The sequence below is a fragment of the Poecilia reticulata genome, chromosome 23 (assembly GCF_904066995.2).
Source record: "Poecilia reticulata chromosome 23, P_reticulata-male-v2, whole genome shotgun sequence".
In the NCBI taxonomy this organism is placed as follows: Eukaryota; Metazoa; Chordata; class Actinopteri; order Cyprinodontiformes; family Poeciliidae; genus Poecilia; species Poecilia reticulata.
This window is the reverse complement of record NC_088852.1, coordinates 2,989,432-3,010,194: the sequence shown is the minus strand read 5'-3', so window position 1 is coordinate 3,010,194 and position 20,763 is coordinate 2,989,432. Positions and strand designations below refer to the sequence as shown.

The 20,763-nt window shown below is 33.3% G+C and overlaps 1 protein-coding gene across 3 annotated transcripts in view; it reads left to right on the top strand.

Annotated features, from left to right (window-relative positions):
- LOC103459347 (calcium-activated potassium channel subunit beta-4) overlaps nucleotides 1-4,642 on the top strand; it is a 28,654-nt gene extending 24,012 nt beyond the window's left edge. For all 3 annotated transcript variants that reach the window (XM_008400847.3, XM_008400846.3, XM_008400851.3), the window contains exon 5: nucleotides 1,420-4,642. In XM_008400847.3, the coding sequence (XP_008399069.1) occupies nucleotides 1,420-1,744 (325 nt within the window). In that variant the 3' untranslated portion in view covers nucleotides 1,745-4,642. The remainder of the gene's footprint in view (nucleotides 1-1,419) is intronic.
- Nucleotides 4,643-20,763: the final 16,121 nt, after the last annotated feature.

Sequence of the window (20,763 nt, the reverse complement as noted above, 5' to 3'; positions counted from 1 at the left end):
GCCATCTGCTACTTTGCACATAAAATCCCATTAAAATGCATTGAAGTTTTTCCTGTAACAAAGCAAAGTGGTACCGGTGTCAGTGGGTGGGAATACTTTTATGAGGCGCTGTAGGTTTTTACACAAAGCACCAAAATGGCTCCCATCGCAGTGAAGCAGCTCGATGAATCAAAGAACGAATGCTGTGAAATCATTTGTATCTGTATTTCTAAATGCTGCCAGGCCTTCAATTAACTTCACCACATGGTGTTTATAATTTAAAACGGTTGGTGCAAAACTTCTGATCGGATGTCAAAACTGCCGTTCGGGATTACAGATATCTGTAAAAATCTAAAATCAACTAAACTGGTGGTTTTAAGTAGTTTGTTGTTTTTAATATAACCAGTTGTAGAACTGGAAATGCTTTAGTTGAAAACCAAACAAACTGTTTGTGTCTTTATTGTGTTTATCTGAAGCAAAAATCTTTGGGTTTTTTCATAATTGTTTTATTTTCAATTTTTTTGCTGCGTGGTTTCCACGCATCCTTAAAACGTTTTTAAGAGTCTTAAACATATGTATCTAAAAATAAGGCATTAAGGTGTCTTAAATTCATTAAAACTAATTTTAAAGTGTTAATCACTGGTCTTACATTTTGTCATTTCTTCCTCAATAGTTTTCCATTCTTATATATATATTCCAATATATCAGAATAAAGTTACGAACTCATTAATCCTCCAATTGATTTCTGGTTTTTTTCTGATTTTCCAGGCCTGACGACGCTTTGTGGCAGCGATCTAATTTATTTATTTATTTATTTTTTTGCTTTTTTACTTTTAAAGCTCGTCTTAAAACCCATCTATTTTACTTGGCTTTCAATACCAGCGGGATCTAGTTTTAAATTGTATGTTTTTGTTTTTAAACTAAGTTTTTTTTTAATTATTATTATGTTGTGTTTTAATGTACAGCACTTTGTATCAGCTGTGGTTGTTTTAAAGTGCTTTATAAATAAAGTTGGTTTGGTTTGGTTCCAAATCAAAATGCTGCAGAGTGTCCTTAAAAGGTCTTAAACTAATCTATCTAAATTTGGGCCTTAAAATGTCTTAGATTCAGTTAAAAATGTAAGTGGGCCTTAAATACATTAATTGTGAATCTTAAATTTTGTCATTTCTTCTTCGATAGTTTTCCACTCATGTATTTAATTTTCAATATCTTTGCTTTCAAATTAACATGCTGCGTGGTTTCTGCACATCTTAAAAAGTCTTGCATACATCTAAAATTAAGGTCTTAAAGTGATTTTTTTCAAAAGTAGGTCGGCCTTAAATACGTTAACTGCAGGCCTTAAATTTAGTCATTTGTTGCTCAATAGCCTTCTGTTGTTATAAATATTCATATATTTGATAATAAATCCTCAGCTTGATTTCTGTTTCTCTGGTTTCGCAGGCCTGACGACGTGCTGTGGCAGCGTTCCCATGACACCAGCGTCCTGCTGCACTGCGTCCTCTGGCCAATGGTGTCTCTCCTTCTGGGCACGCTCATTGTGCTGCTGACGGTTTGCGCTCGCTCCCTGGCCGTCAGAGCCGAGGCGCTGCAGAAGAGAAAATGCTCCTACGAGGTTTGCCAGGACTTGTCCATCACCACCTCTGATCGCCGCGGCAACAAACCCGGGGACCTCCTGGCAACGAACTCTGACCCGGAGCTGTCGTCGCCATCAAGGACCCTTCCTCTGTTTGAGGTGCCGGTGAGGCGACGGGATCGGGAACATTGAGCCGGAGAGGAAACTTGCTTTCTCAACTGGAGCCGCTGATGGGCGACTGGACGCCGCGGAGAGCCGCGATGAAGGGCTGCTGTGATCTTCATCAGGAGGAAGATGAGGGTAAATCCATTCTGGTGTGTGTCGGGTTCACCTGAAGCTCTCTAGCAGATCTTCTCATTCAGCCTGATCAGCAGGAGCTGAATCCACCTCAACCGATCCCACATTTCATCCTAAATTAGAAAGTCTTCTGAATTTCCTATCAAAGCTTTTATTTCTCACATTTACACTACAAAAACACAAAAATTACCAAGTAATTTTGGTCTGGTTTCTAGTGCAAATATCTTAGCATCCTTGAAAGAAGACTAACTAACTTAAAAGTTACACACCGAATTCCACAGCACATCTACATGTTACGGTTGTCATAGTCAAGCTAGCATAACTGAACTGCTTCTTTATCACTCGCTATTTTTTTGTAATTAAAACTGTTTTCTGACCTTATCTAGTGGTCAATTATTAAGATTTAGTGCATTATACTAATAAATTAACAGCTAAAATCAATGCTAGTTAGCAAGCAGCTTTTTGCCTCCAGCCAGGAGATGCTGTGGGAACTTGCAACGTCACGCTGGAAGGAGTCCTTAGTTTGCTAAGAAGTTACTTTTAACTTAGTTTTGCCGTATTTCAAGTGCACCAAGATATTTATTCTACAAACTAGACCAAAAATACTTAAGATTTTGTGTTTTTGCAGTATATTACATTTTTCTTTGTTAAAAGCAAATAGTTTCTATATTTACTCATAATTTTTTGGGCAGGGTAATTAAAGCAGGTGCGATCATTTAAATAAATAAAAAAAACTCTCCTTTATGTATTTGCTGAGCTTTCACTTTGCACTTCCAGAAATCCCCAAGAGAGCTTATTATAAAACAAGAAAGTGCTTCTTCTAGTCTGATCCAGTAGAATATGCAGAACAACAGTAAATCCACTAATCACAACCAAAGCAGATCTCCAGCGCAGATTAATGTTTTCCTTCATTGTTTATCAGCAGCGACGCTTTTCTTACATTGTTCCACTTCAAAAATCACAAAGAACTTTAGATATTTAATCTTGATTAATCTTACTATTGTTCTTGATAAAACTGAGTCTTAGTTTTTGTTGGACGTTTCTGGAAGGTGTACTAATAAAATTACACTTAATCTTTATTTTATAATCAGTTTTATTGTGTAAATGCATTATTTGTCTATAGGATTTGAAAAGAGACCAAAAATCTCTCGAGCTTCGTTTCCATTGACCACTTCACTGCGCCATTTGACATTTAAAAATAAATTTGCTTAATGGAAGCGCGGCAAGAACGTTTTCGCTTTTTATTGTAGCTTTTGTGTAAAAATGCATTTTCCTTCTGAATCCCAGCAGCCAAAATGTTTCATGGTCGCCTCTGGAGGAATTACACGTGAAGATTATTGGATGTTTGGTTCCTGATCATCATCCATTCCTCTGTATTAAAGTTATATTTCACGACTCGCAAAAAAAATTCCCTCCATTTTATATTTTTTATAAAAACTGAAAACGGCTCGATGAATTAAAACCCTCACTGTTAAAGTTCTGAGAACATAAACAACCGATGGAAGATTAGCTTTAATCTATAATTAGATGGTTTTTAATTAACTGAAGTTTTAATTAACTGAAGCTGATTTTCCTTTGATAATATTCATCTCAATCACAATTCTCCAAGATTCAAATAAATTATTTTTTTATCCAAATGTTCATAAATGCATCTCTGAATACTGTTCACAGTTGGCTTACATGAATTTATAAATATCAATCAGATCAAAGTTTAGATCCAATCAGATTTCATAAATACTGATCCAAACAGAAAACTGAATTTTCTTACCAGTTCTGGTTTAAAACTGGAAAACCATCAGCTGAACTGGTTCACTCAGGCCTCATTTTCTCTGAGCAGTTCTTAGTGCAAACCTCCTTCATAAAAAAGTCAAACCATCCTTTTAACATAAACTGCTTGTTTTTAAAATGCTGTCAGGTTTCCAAACGGAGCGGGTCTGAATGTAGCTTCATGAAAACACTTAGTGCCTCCTCTTCCTCTGTGACTCGGTGCCATGCTGTCTTCCTATCGCTTTTACTTCCCTTTTTGTTCTAATTGTAATTTCATTTCCACATTTCCTGTTTTCTAATATCTATATGTGTGTTTGTTCCTTAGTCAGCCTGGAAGCTGATGTGATTAAAAATGTTTATTTTAGGAGAGTTGATTATTAGTTTATAGATTATCAGTCTTTATCTTCCATTATGTCAGCAGAAATACACTTAAATTGTTTGGTTTCAGTCATTACATTTGAGTTATTTTATTCAAACTTAAACATTTAATAGTTGCAATGAACCACTAATATATTTCTATAGAATGCCCTGACATTTTACTATTTTAGTAGTTAAATCAGTGAGTTTAATTCATTTCCTCGTTATCTATAAGTAATGTTTGTTCATTTTTCTCTTTGTTCATCTAAAGAAAATGTAGCTTCACTGTAGCATTGAACTTTCAAAGCTTTTGTCATGTTTCCACCTGGGATTAATGAAGCTAGATTTACTATTTAAAGCCATATGCTGAGCTGTAAACTGCTGTAGCAACAAAACACAACAAATCTTTGTATTTATTCAGATTTTAACTGTTTCTCTGTTGAAATGTTGACTTTATTTTTCCTGTGAAGTCGGTAGCTGATGGTTGAGATGAACTAAAGTGTTTGTGTCGTTATAATGAGCGAGCAGCTTCGGATCTTTGTGTCGTCCCGTCTGAACCTCAGCTCTGTACCATGTGACCCAGGTAGCCGCTTCGCTTCGTGTTTCACTGATGAACATGACTGCTGTGCCTGATAGAGATCTTTAAATAAAAACTAACTTTATCTGAAACGGCGTCACTCTACTTTATTCTTCTAGTCGGTTTCATTTTGTTTTCCACAGAGACGGAGCAGCAAACCAAATTCAGAAATCAAATTATCAAATTTCTGAGATTGAAGTCAAAATTTGAGTTATTTCTAGCAAACTTTCAAATTGTGAAATTTCTAAGTTTTTTCTTTAAAATTTATGAGATTTAACATTTTTAAATTTTTTCAAGAAACTTTCAACTTTTCCAACTTCCATGTATTTTCTAGAAATTTTTTCTGATTAAGTTTGACACTTCAAACTGAGAAATTTCCAAGTTTTTCTTAAAAAAAAGTCTGAGATCAAACTTTTCTACTTTTCAAGCTCAAAATTTCCTTTTTTTTTTTTTAAATGTCAAGATTAATCTACAAATCCTGGCAAATTTTTTGACTTTTTGAACTCAGAAATTTTAAAGATTTTCTAGAAAAATCTGAGATTAATTTAAAAATGTTGGCGTTTAACAAATTTTCAACTTTTCAACCTTGGAATTTATTTTTTTTCTAGAAAGTTTTGAGATTTATCTAAAAAAATTCAGAGCTTTTTTTTGTAGCAATCATTTCCAGACCTGTAAAATCGTTTAGTAGAACCAGTTCTTCTACAAAGTAGCCGAGATTTAAAGAAATGAAGAAAGCCAAGTCATCAAAGTCGGACACTTTGGTAGGTGCAATGACGGGCTCAACCACTAGGTGTCACTACGTTCAGGATAAGTTAAAAATGTACACAAAAAGCTTGTTTGAATCTGAAATTGTCTGTTTGCAGAAACAAAGTAGCACATTTCGTCACACACATCTGCTCGCTGTCCTTCCTTTTATCTGACCGCCTTCATCGTTTCATTCACAGATCAGATGGAGGATCAATGGCCTCCAACAGAAACAGCTGCTAGCAGGTCTGAGTCACTACAGTCACTCTTTGTTTTCAATGAATATTCAGTGAGTCACATATTGACACTCATTCAGCCGGACTGCAGTGTTTAATGCCAAACCACTTACTCGGAGCTCGCTGGGATCAAACTGACTCGCTTTGATTTGTGCCTCAGTTTGTCAGAAACTCAGCACATTTCCTCACCGGAGCGAGTTCTGCTGAATGCAGCTCATCTGATTCAAAACGGCTTGAAGTCTCCAAATATGTGTTTTTAAATCAAACTGCTGTCTCTGTCCTTAGTTTGAACACCACACACCAAGATTATTTCAACAATTTAAAGTAATTTTCAGCTTTTCTGTTAAAATGACTGTCGCCAGAAGATCAGAAGAAAACAAATGAGATCAAATTGAAACATGTTGGGGCCACTGTAGACTGAAAAACATGAGGAAATTTATGCCCAAAAAGTTAGAAATTTTTAGATTAATCTCAGAAATTTTCTTTAAAAAAAAAAAAACAGGACAATTTCTGAGTTTGCTGTTGAACACTAAACTTTTTTTAATCAATATATTTCCATTTTTATGCTATTAAGTTTAGACTTTACCATGAATATCAATTCAGTTCTCACTACACGTTGTGGTGCTCCCCCTGTTTAAAAAGGGGGACCGGAGGGTGTGCTCCAATTACAGGGGGGTCACACTCTTAAGCCTCCCTGGTAAGGTCTATTCAGGGGTCCTGGAGAGGAGGGTCCGTCGGATAGTCGAACCTCGGATTCAGGAAGAGCAGTGTGGTTTTCGTCGTGGAACACTGGACCAGCTCTACACCCTCAGCAGGTCCTGGAGGGTTCTAGGAGTTCGCCCAACCAGTCTACATGTGTTTTGTGGACTTGGAGAAGACGTTCGACCGTGTCCCTCGGGGGCCCTGTGGGGGGTACTCCGGGAGTATGGGGTACCGGGCCCTTTGATACGGGCTGTCAGGTCCCTGTATGACCGGTGTCAGAGTCTGGTCCGCATTGCCGGCAGTAAGTCGGGCTCGTTTCCGGTGAGAGTTGGACTCCGCCAAGGCTGCCCTTTGTCACCGATTCTGTTCATTACTTTCATGGACAGAATTTCTAGGCGCAGCCGAGGTGTTGAGGGGATCCGTTTTGGTGGCCTTAGGATCGGATCTCTGCTCTTTGAGGATGATGTGGTCCTGTTGGCTTCATCAGATCGTGATCTGCAGCTCTCGCTGGAGCGGTTCGCAGCCAAGAGTGAAGCGGCCGGGATGAGGCTCAGTGCCTCCAAATCTGAGGCCATGGTCTTGAGCCGGAAAAGGGTAGAGTGTGTAACCCAGGGTAAACAACTGCCCTTAATCCCGCCTTTGCTGCTCCATTGGTTAGAGTGACAGTCAGTCACACAGTGCATTCAGCCAATTAACACACCTGAAGTAGTTATTCTGCTCCAGCTTTCCCAGTCAGGTGTGAGGGGGAGAGTTGGAGACAAAGGAGCTACAGGTTGGTGCTTCCAAACAATCAGTTCATCTCTTTGTTTATGCCCTTTTTAAAACTTACTATATAAAAATCATGTAGATCTGAACATCCAGTGAGCTTGGAGCCATGAATCTGTCATGCACTGAACTATAAATGGAATTGGTGAGTAGTGAACACAATGTTTTGTTTGTTTTAGCATGTTGGTGGTGGTAGCCAATGCTAATTGTTGATCATCAATTGTCATATGATCTAACTTCTTAAATTCAACATGTGTTTAAGATAATGAGATAAATGTTTATCTTTATTTGGTCTGAAAGATTAGATTTAGGATAAAATTGCATTTATTTCTGTATGTAACTGAAAAAATTTAACTAGCAGGCTGGTAATTTACTGGTCCTGTTTATTTTAATACAGGCCAGGTGACACTTTTCAGGGTTAAAGGATGGCGAGCTTTTGACAACTGGCTGAGGCCAGGAGAACCTGAGACTCACTCCATCCTGGTCTGGTAGGAGGCTGATGGTCTATCATTTCCCCTCCATCTAACCATTCAGACACACAATCCACTATTCATCTCTTCATCTGAAACGACTTGCACTTGGACATTTTCATCTCAAATATGTTTGTCTTGTGGTGGTCACTTTAATTTTCTCTTTAAAAATACATGGTATTGAAAGCAGTTATTCTTTTGCATTGTTTTTATTGATTACTGACAACAGCTCCAGTAGACGAATTTAGTCTTCTGATTTATTCCACCTAGTCCTTTTGTTCATTAAAAAGTGCTACACGTGCCTTCTCCGGGTCGGGGGGGTCGTCCTGCCTCAAGTTTAAGTATCTGGGGATCTTGTTCACGAATGAGGGAAGAAGGGAGCGGGAGATCGACAGGCGGATTGGGGCAGCGTCTACTGTGAAGCGAGCGGTGTACCGGTCCGTCGTGGTGAAGAGAGAGCTGAGCCAAAAAGCGAAGCTCTCGATTTACCGGTCGATCTACGTTCCCACCCTCATCTATGGTCATGAGCTTTGGGTCATGACCGAAGGAACGAGATCACAGGTACAAGCGGCCGAAATGGGTTTCCTCCGCAGGGTGGCTGGGCTCTCCCTTAGAGAGAGAAGCTCGGTCATCTGGGAGGGACTCAGAGTAGAGCCGCTGCTCCTCCACGTCGAGAGGAGCCAGTTGAGGCTCGGGCATCTGGTCAGGATGCCTCCTGGATGCCTTCCTGGTGAGGTGTTCCGGGCACGTCCCACCTGGAGGAGGCCTCGGGGAAGACCCAGGACACGTTGGAGGGATTACGTCTCTTGGCTGGCCTGGGAACGCCTTGGGGTTCCTGGAGGAGCTGGAAGAAGTGGCTGGGGAGGGAAGTCTGGGCCTACCTTCTGAAGCTGCTGCCCCCGCGACCCGAACCCGGATAAGATGGGTGGATCAATTCAGTTTCTAAACTCAGAAATTTCTACATTTTTTTCTCAATTTCTGAAATTGATGTCAAAATTTCACATTTTTTCTATCAAATTATCAACTTTTTGAACTCAGTTTTTTTTTTCCCAAACATTTCTGGGATTTTTTTCTGTCTACATGCCCTCCATGTTTCTGTCATAAGATCCTTGCTTTTGAAGCAAATCAGTCATTCTGTGGCTGAGAAGTTGTCGCTCCTCCAACATGAAACTTAAGTTAAAACTTAAGGAGTTTCTTGAGAGGTTATATGTTAAAACAGAACCCCATAAAGTGAAGTTTTCATCGCAAACAAAACTGTTTGAACCATTCTGGTAAGGCTGCCATATTTGTTCTTCTGTCAACAGAATAAAGTTAACCAGTGTCGCCCTCTGCTGTATGGAGGCCAAACTACAACACTAACAGAAGATCTAAGCAGATGTTATTAATGAATCTGAACTAAATTTAATCTTATAAACCATTAATTAACAATTAGTCATAAGTTTGAATTCCTAATTTATACTCTGGAAAATGTATTTAAATTCTTCTCATCCCTGACGTGAATCCTTTCTGCTGTTTCTCACCTGCTGAAGGTTCCTCATCCGTTCTGATATTTAAAGAGCTGAAACCATTTTCGTTCTCCTTGTCTCTTTTCATCTCGGTTCTTTGTTTTAATGAAGAGATGTAAAATGTCACCGTCTGAGACGCTGCAGGATGGGAAAGGTCAGCTCTGAGGTTTTCTGACGTGTGAGACTGGTCCACTCCCCAGGAAGAGCTGGAAACCCACTTCCTGCTTCAAAAACTGCACAGTTCTTCTCATTTTAGCACTTTGGCTTCAATTCAGGGGTGATTGTGGCTCTCCTAAGGTCCAAATACAGCATTTCAATCAGGTTGAGCTAAGCTGGAGGGGTTAGTTGCTGGAGGTTACATAGACTCTTCTGTTTGGGTAAATTTCCTGTAAATTTGTTGTTATAATGAAGCCACCATCATCAAGGTGACTGTAATAATTTACCATCATATTGAATATGTAATTCTGTATGTTATCAAAGCTCCTTATTAAAGTCTGCTATGCATTACATAATAAAAGCCACTACAGTATGCATCGTCATTGTGTCTTTTTATGCCATATGAGGTCAAGATGAGCAAACGCACTATATATTGTCACAAGCATATATGAATCAGCTTTATGAAAAACTTTAAACATTATACAGTCATGCTGGCTAATAAATGTTCTGATGGTATATGTAAAGGTGTCATACCAACTATAAAAGTATGAATACCATTTTACATGAATATATGGTACGGAATGCATGTATGGTTTATGAGACGCAGTTCAATAACATGATTCTGAAAATGAGCCCAAATAAATCATAGTGCACATACATACTATACAATGACTCATTTTTACATAATTTTGACATCAAACTATAGTATGGCAAATTTTGCACATTTTTGAGATCATACTATACTTTGACTCATTTTTTGCACATTTTTGAGGTCATACTATACTTTGACTCATTTTTGCATATTTTTGAGATCATATTATACTTTGACTCATTTTTGCATATTTTGACATATGACCAATTCTGCACATTTTTGAGGTCATACTATACTTTGACTCATTTTTGCAAATTTTTGAGGTCATACTATACTATGACTAATTTTCCAAATTTTTGAGGTCATACTATACTATGACTCATTTTTGCACATTTTTGAGGTCATACTATACTATGACAAATTTTCCAAATTTTTGAGACCATACTATATACCTTGACTCATTTTTGGACATCATACTATACTTTGACAAATTTTTGCACATTTTTGAGGTCGTACTATACTATGACCAATTTTGCAAATTTTTCAGGTCATACTATACTATGACTCATTTTTGCACATTTTTGAGGTCATACTATACTATGACAAATTTTCCAAATTTTTGAGACCATACTATATACCTTGACTCATTTTTGGACATCATACTATACTATGACAAATTTTTGCAAATTTTTGAGGTTGTACTATACTATTACTAATTTTTGCATATTTTCGACATCATACTATAATTCTATGAAAAATTTTTGCACATTTTTGAGGTCATACTATACTTTGACTCATTTTTGGACATTTTTGAAGTCGTACTATACTATGACATATTTTTGCACATTTTTGAGGTCATACTATACTATGAAAAATGTTTGAACATTTTTGAGGTTGTACTATACTTTGACTCATTTTTGCAAATTTTTGAGATCATACTATACCTTGACTCATTTTTGTATATTTTCGACTTCATACTATATAATACTATGACAAATTTTTGACCATCTTTGAGGTCATAATATTCTATGACAAATATTTGCACATTTTTGAGGTCATACTATACCTTGACTCATTTTTGCATATTTTCGAGATCATACTATACTTTGACAAATGTTTGTACATTTTTGAGGTCATACTATACCTTGACTCATTTTTGCATATTTTCGACATCATACTATAATTCTATGACAAATTTTTGCACATTTTTGAGGTCATACTATAGTATGACAAATTTTGCAAATTTTTGAGGTCATACTATAATTCTGACAAATTTTTTCAAATTTTTGAGGTCATACTATATATACTATGACTAATTTTGCCAATGTTTCAGGTCATACCATACTATGACAAATTTTTTCAAATTTTCGACATCATACTATACTATGACCAATTTTGCAAATTTTTGAGGTCATACTATACTATGACACATTTTTGCACATTTTTGAGGTCATACTATACTATGACAAATTTTCCAAAGTTTTGAGACCATACTATATACCTTGACTCATTTTTGGACATCATACTATACTTTGACTCATTTTTGCATATTTTCGAGATCATACTATACTTTGACAAATTTTTGCACATTTTTGAGGTCGTACTATACTATGACCAATTTTGCAAATTTTTCAGGTCATACTATACTATGACTCATTTTTGCACATTTTTGAGGTCATACTATACTATGACAAATTTTCCACATTTTTGAGACCATACTATATACCTTGACTCATTTTTGGACATCATACTATACTTTGACAAATTTTTGCACATTTTTGAGGTCGTACTATACTATGACCAATTTTGCAAATTTTTCAGGTCATACTATACTATGACTCATTTTTGCACATTTTTGAGGTCATACTATACTATGACAAATTTTCCAAATTTTTGAGACCATACTATATACCTTGACTCATTTTTGGACATCATACTATACTATGACAAATTTTTGCAAATTTTTGAGGTTGTACTATACTATGACTAATTTTTGCATATTTTCGACATCATACTATAATTCTATGAAAAATTTTTGCACATTTTTGAGGTCATACTATACTATGAAAAATGTTTGAAAATTTTTGAGGTCGTACTATACTTTGACTCATTTTTGCAAATTTTTGAGATCATACTATACCTTGACTCATTTTTGTATATTTTCGACTTCATACTATATAATACTATGACAAATTTTTGCACATCTTTGAGGTCATAATATTCTATGACAAATATTTGCACATTTTTGAGGTCATACTATACCTTGACTCATTTTTGCATATTTTCGAGATCATACTATACTTTGACAAATTTTTGCACATTTTTGAGGTCATACTATAGTATGACAAATTTTGCAAATTTTTGAGGTCATACTATAATTCTGACAAATTTTTTCAAATTTTTGAGGTCATACTATACTATGACCAATTTTGCACATTTTTGAGGTCATACTATACTATGACCAATTTTGCACATTTTTGAGGTCATACTATACTATGACAAATTTTCCAAATTTTTGAGACCATACTATATACCTTGACTCATTTTTGGACATCATACTATACTTTGACAAATTTTTGCACATTTTTGAGGTCGTACTATACTATGACCAATTTTGCAAATTTTTCAGGTCATACTATACTATGACTCATTTTTGCACATTTTTGAGGTCATACTATACTATGACAAATTTTCCAAATTTTTGAGACCATACTATATACCTTGACTCATTTTTGGACATCATACTATACTATGACAAATTTTTGCAAATTTTTGAGGTTGTACTATACTATGACTAATTTTTGCATATTTTCGACATCATACTATAATTCTATGAAATATTTTTGCACATTTTTGAGGTCATACTATACTATGAAAAATGTTTGAAAATTTTTGAGGTCGTACTATACTTTGACTCATTTTTGCAAATTTTTGAGATCATACTATACCTTGACTCATTTTTGTATATTTTCGACTTCATACTATATAATACTATGACACATTTTTGCACATCTTTGAGGTCATAATATTCTATGACAAATATTTGCACATTTTTGAGGTCATACTATACCTTGACTCATTTTTGCATATTTTCGAGATCATACTATACTTTGACAAATTTTTGCACATTTTTGAGGTCATACTATAGTATGACAAATTTTGCAAATTTTTGAGGTCATACTATAATTCTGACAAATTTTTTCAAATTTTTGAGGTCATACTATACTATGACCAATTTTGCACATTTTTGAGGTCATACTATACTATGACCAATTTTGCCCATTTTTGAGGTCATACTATATGACTAATTTTGCAAATTTTTCAGGTCATACTATACTATGACTCATTTTTGGACATTTTTGAAGTCGTACTATACTATGACATATTTTTGCACATTTTTGAGGTCATACTATACTATGAAAAATGTTTGAAAATTTTTGAGGTCGTACTATACTTTGACTCATTTTTGCAAATTTTTGAGATCATACTATACCTTGACTCATTTTTGTATATTTTCGACTTCATACTATATAATACTATGACAAATTTTTGACCATCTTTGAGGTCATAATATTCTATGACAAATATTTGCACATTTTTGAGGTCATACTATAATTCTGACAAATTTTTTCAAATTTTTGAGGTCATACTATACTATGACCAATTTTGCAAATTTTTGAGGTCATACTATACTATGACCAATTTTGCACATTTTTGAGGTCATACTATATATACTATGACTAATTTTGCAAATTTTTCAGGTCATACTATACTATGACAAATTTTTGCAAATTTTTGAGGTTGTACTATACTATGACTAATTTTTGCATATTTTCGACATCTTACTATACTTTGACAAATTTTTTGCAAATCTTTGAGGTCATACTATACCTTGACTCATTTTTGCAAATTTTCGACATCATACTATACTATGACCAATTTTGCAAATTTTTGAGGTCATACTATACTATGACACATTTTTGCACATTTTTGGACATCATACTATACTTTGACTCATTTTTGCATATTTTCGAGATCATACTATACTTTGACAAATTTTTGCACATTTTTGAGGTCGTACTATACTATGACCAATTTTGCAAATTTTTCAGGTCATACTATACTATGACTCATTTTTGCACATTTTTGAGGTCATACTATACTATGACAAATTTTCCAAATTTTTGAGACCATACTATATACCTTGACTCATTTTTGGACATCATACTATACTTTGACAAATTTTTGCACATTTTTGAGGTCGTACTATACTATGACCAATTTTGCAAATTTTTCAGGTCATACTATACTATGACTCATTTTTGCACATTTTTGAGGTCATACTATACTATGACAAATTTTCCAAATTTTTGAGACCATACTATATACCTTGACTCATTTTTGGACATCATACTATACTATGACAAATTTTTGCAAATTTTTGAGGTTGTACTATACTATGACTAATTTTTGCATATTTTCGACATCATACTATAATTCTATGAAAAATTTTTGCACATTTTTGAGGTCATACTATACTATGAAAAATGTTTGAAAGTTTTTGAGGTCGTACTATACTTTGACTCATTTTTGCAAATTTTTGAGATCATACTATACCTTGACTCATTTTTGTATATTTTCGACTTCATACTATATAATACTATGACAAATTTTTGCACATCTTTGAGGTCATAATATTCTATGACAAATATTTGCACATTTTTGAGGTCATACTATACCTTGACTCATTTTTGCATATTTTCGAGATCATACTATACTTTGACAAATTTTTGCACATTTTTGAGGTCATACTATAGTATGACAAATTTTGCAAATTTTTGAGGTCATACTATAATTCTGACAAATTTTTTCAAATTTTTGAGGTCATACTATACTATGACCAATTTTGCACATTTTTGAGGTCATACTATACTATGACCAATTTTGCCCATTTTTGAGGTCATACTATATGACTAATTTTGCAAATTTTTCAGGTCATACTATACTATGACTCATTTTTGGACATTTTTGAAGTCGTACTATACTATGACATATTTTTGCACATTTTGAGGTCATACTATACTATGAAAAATGTTTGAAAATTTTTGAGGTCGTACTATACTTTGACTCATTTTTGCAAATTTTGAGATCATACTATACCTTGACTCATTTTTGTATATTTTCGACTTCATACTATATAATACTATGACAAATTTTTGACCATCTTTGAGGTCATAATATTCTATGACAAATATTTGCACATTTTTGAGGTCATACTATAATTCTGACAAATTTTTTCAAATTTTTGAGGTCATACTATACTATGACCAATTTTGCAAATTTTTGAGGTCATACTATACTATGACCAATTTTGCACATTTTTGAGGTCATACTATATATACTATGACTAATTTTGCAAATTTTTCAGGTCATACTATACTATGACAAATTTTTGCAAATTTTTGAGGTTGTACTATACTATGACTAATTTTTGCATATTTTCGACATCTTACTATACTTTGACAAATTTTTTGCAAATCTTTGAGGTCATACTATACCTTGACTCATTTTTGCAAATTTTCGACATCATACTATACTATGACCAATTTTGCAAATTTTTGAGGTCATACTATACTATGACACATTTTTGCACATTTTTGAGGTCATACTATACTATGACAAATTTTCCAAATTTTTGAGACCATACTATATACCTTGACTCATTTTTGGACATCATACTATACTTTGACTCATTTTTGCATATTTTCGAGATCATACTATACTTTGACAAATTTTTGCACATTTTTGAGGTCGTACTATACTATGACCAATTTTGCAAATTTTTCAGGTCATACTATACTATGACTCATTTTTGCACATTTTTGAGGTCATACTACACTATGACAAATTTTCCAAATTTTTGAGACCATACTATATACCTTGACTCATTTTTGGACATCATACTATACTTTGACAAATTTTTGCACATTTTTGAGGTCGTACTATACTATGACCAATTTTGCAAATTTTTCAGGTCATACTATACTATGACTCATTTTTGCACATTTTTGAGGTCATACTATACTATGACAAATTTTCCAAATTTTTGAGACCATACTATATACCTTGACTCATTTTTGGACATCATACTATACTATGACAAATTTTTGCAAATTTTTGAGGTTGTACTATACTATGACTAATTTTTGCATATTTTCGACATCATACTATAATTCTATGAAAAATTTTTGCACATTTTTGAGGTCATACTATACTTTGACTCATTTTTGGACATTTTTGAAGTCGTACTATACTATGACATATTTTTGCACATTTTTGAGGTCATACTATACTATGAAAAATGTTTGAAAATTTTTGAGGTTGTACTATACTTTGACTCATTTTTGCAAATTTTTGAGATCATACTATACCTTGACTCATTTTTGTATATTTTCGACTTCATACTATATAATACTATGACAAATTTTTGACCATCTTTGAGGTCATAATATTCTATGACAAATATTTGCACATTTTTGAGGTCATACTATACCTTGACTCATTTTTGCATATTTTCGACATCATACTATAATTCTATGACAAATTTTTGCACATTTTTGAGGTCATACTATAGTATGACAAATTTTTTCAAATTTTTGAGGTCATACTTACTATATATATACTATGACTAATTTTGCCAATGTTTCAGGTCATACTATACTATGACAAATTTTTGCAAATTTTTGAGGTTGTACTATACTATGACCAATTTTGCAAATTTTTGAGGTCATACTATACTATGACAAATTTTCCAAATTTTTGAGACCATACTATATACCTTGACTCATTTTTGGACATCATACTATACCTTGACTCATTTTTGTATATTTTCGACTTCATACTATATAATACTATGACAAATTTTTGACCATCTTTGAGGTCATAATATTCTATGACAAATATTTGCACATTTTTGAGGTCATACTATAATTCTGACAAATTTTTTCAAATTTTTGAGGTCATACTATACTATGACCAATTTTGCACATTTTTGAGGTCATACTATATATACTATGACTAATTTTGCAAATTTTTCAGGTCATACTATACTATGACAAATTTTTGCAAATTTTTGAGGTTGTACTATACTATGACTAATTTTTGCATATTTTCGACATCTTACTATACTTTGACAAATTTTTTGCAAATCTTTGAGGTCATACTATACCTTGACTCATTTTTGCAAATTTTCGACATCATACTATACTATGACCAATTTTGCAAATTTTTGAGGTCATACTATACTATGACACATTTTTGCACATTTTTGAGGTCATACTATACTATGACAAATTTTCCAAATTTTTGAGACCATACTATATACCTTGACTCATTTTTGGACATCATACTATACTTTGACTCATTTTTGCATATTTTCGACTTCATACTATATAATACTATGACAAATTTTTGACCATCTTTGAGGTCATAATATTCTATGACAAATATTTGCACATTTTTGAGGTCATACTATAATTCTGACAAATTTTTTCAAATTTTTGAGGTCATACTATACTATGACCAATTTTGCACATTTTTGAGGTCATACTATATATACTATGACTAATTTTGCAAATTTTTCAGGTCATACTATACTATGACAAATTTTTGCAAATTTTTGAGGTTGTACTATACTATGACTAATTTTTGCATATTTTCGACATCTTACTATACTTTGACAAATTTTTTGCAAATCTTTGAGGTCATACTATACCTTGACTCATTTTTGCAAATTTTCGACATCATACTATACTATGACCAATTTTGCAAATTTTTGAGGTCATACTATACTATGACACATTTTTGCACATTTTTGAGGTCATACTATACTATGACAAATTTTCCAAATTTTTGAGACCATACTATATAACTTGACTCATTTTTGGACATCATACTATACTTTGACTCATTTTGCATATTTTCGAGATCATACTATACTTTGACAAATTTTTGCACATTTTTGAGGTCGTACTATACTATGACCAATTTTGCAAATTTTTCAGGTCATACTATACTATGACTCATTTTTGCACATTTTTGAGGTCATACTATACTATGACAAATTTTCCACATTTTTGAGACCATACTATATACCTTGACTCATTTTTGGACATCATACTATACTTTGACAAATTTTTGCACATTTTTGAGGTCGTACTATACTATGACCAATTTTGCAAATTTTTCAGGTCATACTATACTATGACTCATTTTTGCACATTTTTGAGGTCATACTATACTATGACAAATTTTCCAAATTTTTGAGACCATACTATATGCCTTGACTCATTTTTGGACATCATACTATACTATGACAAATTTTTGCAAATTTTTGAGGTTGTACTATACTATGACTAATTTTTGCATATTTTCGACATCATACTATAATTCTATGAAAAATTTTTGCACATTTTTGAGGTCATACTATACTTTGACTCATTTTTGGACATTTTTGAAGTCGTACTATACTATGACATATTTTTGCACATTTTTGAGGTCATACTATACTATGAAAAATGTTTGAAAAATTTTGAGGTTGTACTATACTTTGACTCATTTTTGCAAATTTTTGAGATCATACTATACCTTGACTCATTTTTGTATATTTTCGACTTCATACTATATAATACTATGACAAATTTTTGCACATCTTTGAGGTCATAATATTCTATGACAAATATTTGCACATTTTTGAGGTCATACTATACCTTGACTCATTTTTGCATATTTTCGAGATCATACTATACTTTGACAAATGTTTGCACATTTTTTGAGGTCATACTATACCTTGACTCATTTTTGCATATTTTCGACATCATACTATAATTCTATGACAAATTTTTGCACATTTTTGAGGTCATACTATACTATGACCAATTTTGCACATTTTTGAGGTCATACTATATATACTATGACTAATTTTGCAAATTTTTCAGGTCATACTATACTATGACTAATTTTGCAATTTTTTCAGGTCATACTATACTTTGACAAATTTTTTGCAAATCTTTGAGGTCATACTATACCTTGACTCATTTTTGCAAATTTTCGACATCATACTATACTATGACCAATTTTGCAAATTTTTGAGGTCATACTATACTATGACACATTTTTGCACATTTTTGAGGTCATACTATACTATGACAAATTTTCCAAATTTTTGAGACCATACTATATACCTTGACTCATTTTTGGACATCATACTATACTTTGACTCATTTTTGCATATTTTCGAGATCATACTATACTTTGACAAATTTTTGCACATTTTTGAGGTCGTACTATACTATGACCAATTTTGCAAATTTTTCAGGTCATACTATACTATGACAAATTTTTACAAATTTTTGAGGTTGTACTATACTATGACTAATTTTTGCATATTTTCGACATCATACTATAATTCTATGACAAATATTTGCACATTTTTGAGGTCATACTATACCTTGACTCATTTTTGCATATTTTTGACATCATACTATATATGACCAATTTTGCACATTGATGCAAAATTTTTTGCACATTTTTGAGATCATACTCTACTATGACTCATTTTTGGTCAAATTTTTCTCAAACTAATTTTTGCATATTTTTGACATGCCATAGTAAATGGCATAGTAAATGCCATTTACTATTTGCCATAGTAAATGTGCAAAATTTACTATGGCAAATTTTGCAAATTTGCGATGGTGCAGAATTTGCCTCAAAAATTTTGCACATTTTTGAAGTCATACTATGACAAATTTTTGCACTTTTTTGAGGTCACACCATTCTATGGCAAATTTTGCACATTTTTGAGGTCATACTATACTATGACACATTTTTTAAAATGTGTCATAGTATAGTATGGCTAATTTTTTTGCACAAAATTAGCCATTTTGTGCAAAATGACTAATTGCAAAATGTGCAAAAATGAAATTTTTTTGATAAAATCTTACTACAACTCATTTCTGTTGAATTTTTACACACTGCTACACTATGACAAATTTTTGCTCAAATTTTACATAATAAAAACTTCATAGTAGCAAAAATTATACTATTAATCATTTTTGCTCAAATTTTGCATCATATTACACTATGAGTCATGGCTTTATTGGCCAACAGCTGCTTATGTAGATTTAAAAAGACAGAGGCCCTAAAACAGTTTGTTCTGAAATGACCAGACTAAAATCTAAGGCAAGAATGATTTGGTGCAAAAGCTGTTATGTACATGTTTTATGTAGCCCACACTTATCCTTACCTGTTCAAGAAGCATAAATTACTTTCAAGTGAATTTAAAACTCCTTACATATTTGTGAGACACCAGATTGCCAATAATTAATCGAGGCCATGATGTTTAGTTTACTTTTTAATTGAACTTCTCACTAAACAAGATGTTTTTTAAACTTTAAGATCCTTCATAAACTAAAAGCATCTTCTTATTTTCATTTATTGTCTTTTCAGATTCAAGTTTTTCATCATTAGGTTTAATGAAACTGCATTTTTCTGGGTGTTTGGCTCACAGAGGGAAGGCCCAGCTGGATTCGGGGCTCCTCGCCTCCATCAGCGCTCCAACTGGGTCACCCAGTTCTGCTCCGGTCTCGCTGTGGCCCAGATCAATATGGAAATCACAAGTTTAACATTCAGCGCTACTGATGCAAAATGCTGCAACTGTGTTGCTCAGTTTGGTCTCTAAAGAAAGTTTTTTTTTCAGTAGAAAAAAATGTAGAACAAGTCTAACTGGGTTCTGTTCCTTTTAAACAGTAAACATTTTCCTTGATAAATAATCAATCTGTATAACTCAAGATATTTATTGCATTAAAAAAACTAACTTTATTCAGTCTTCAAACACAACAAGCAGCAGTATCCAATTATTATTCCTAATAATTGGATACTGAAGTTTATCTGGAGCAGATTCACTTTCACTTGAGGTCAATATTTGTTAGACTGTACAAAAAAAGATACATAGAAAAAGAACAGGAACATTTTGACAATAAATTC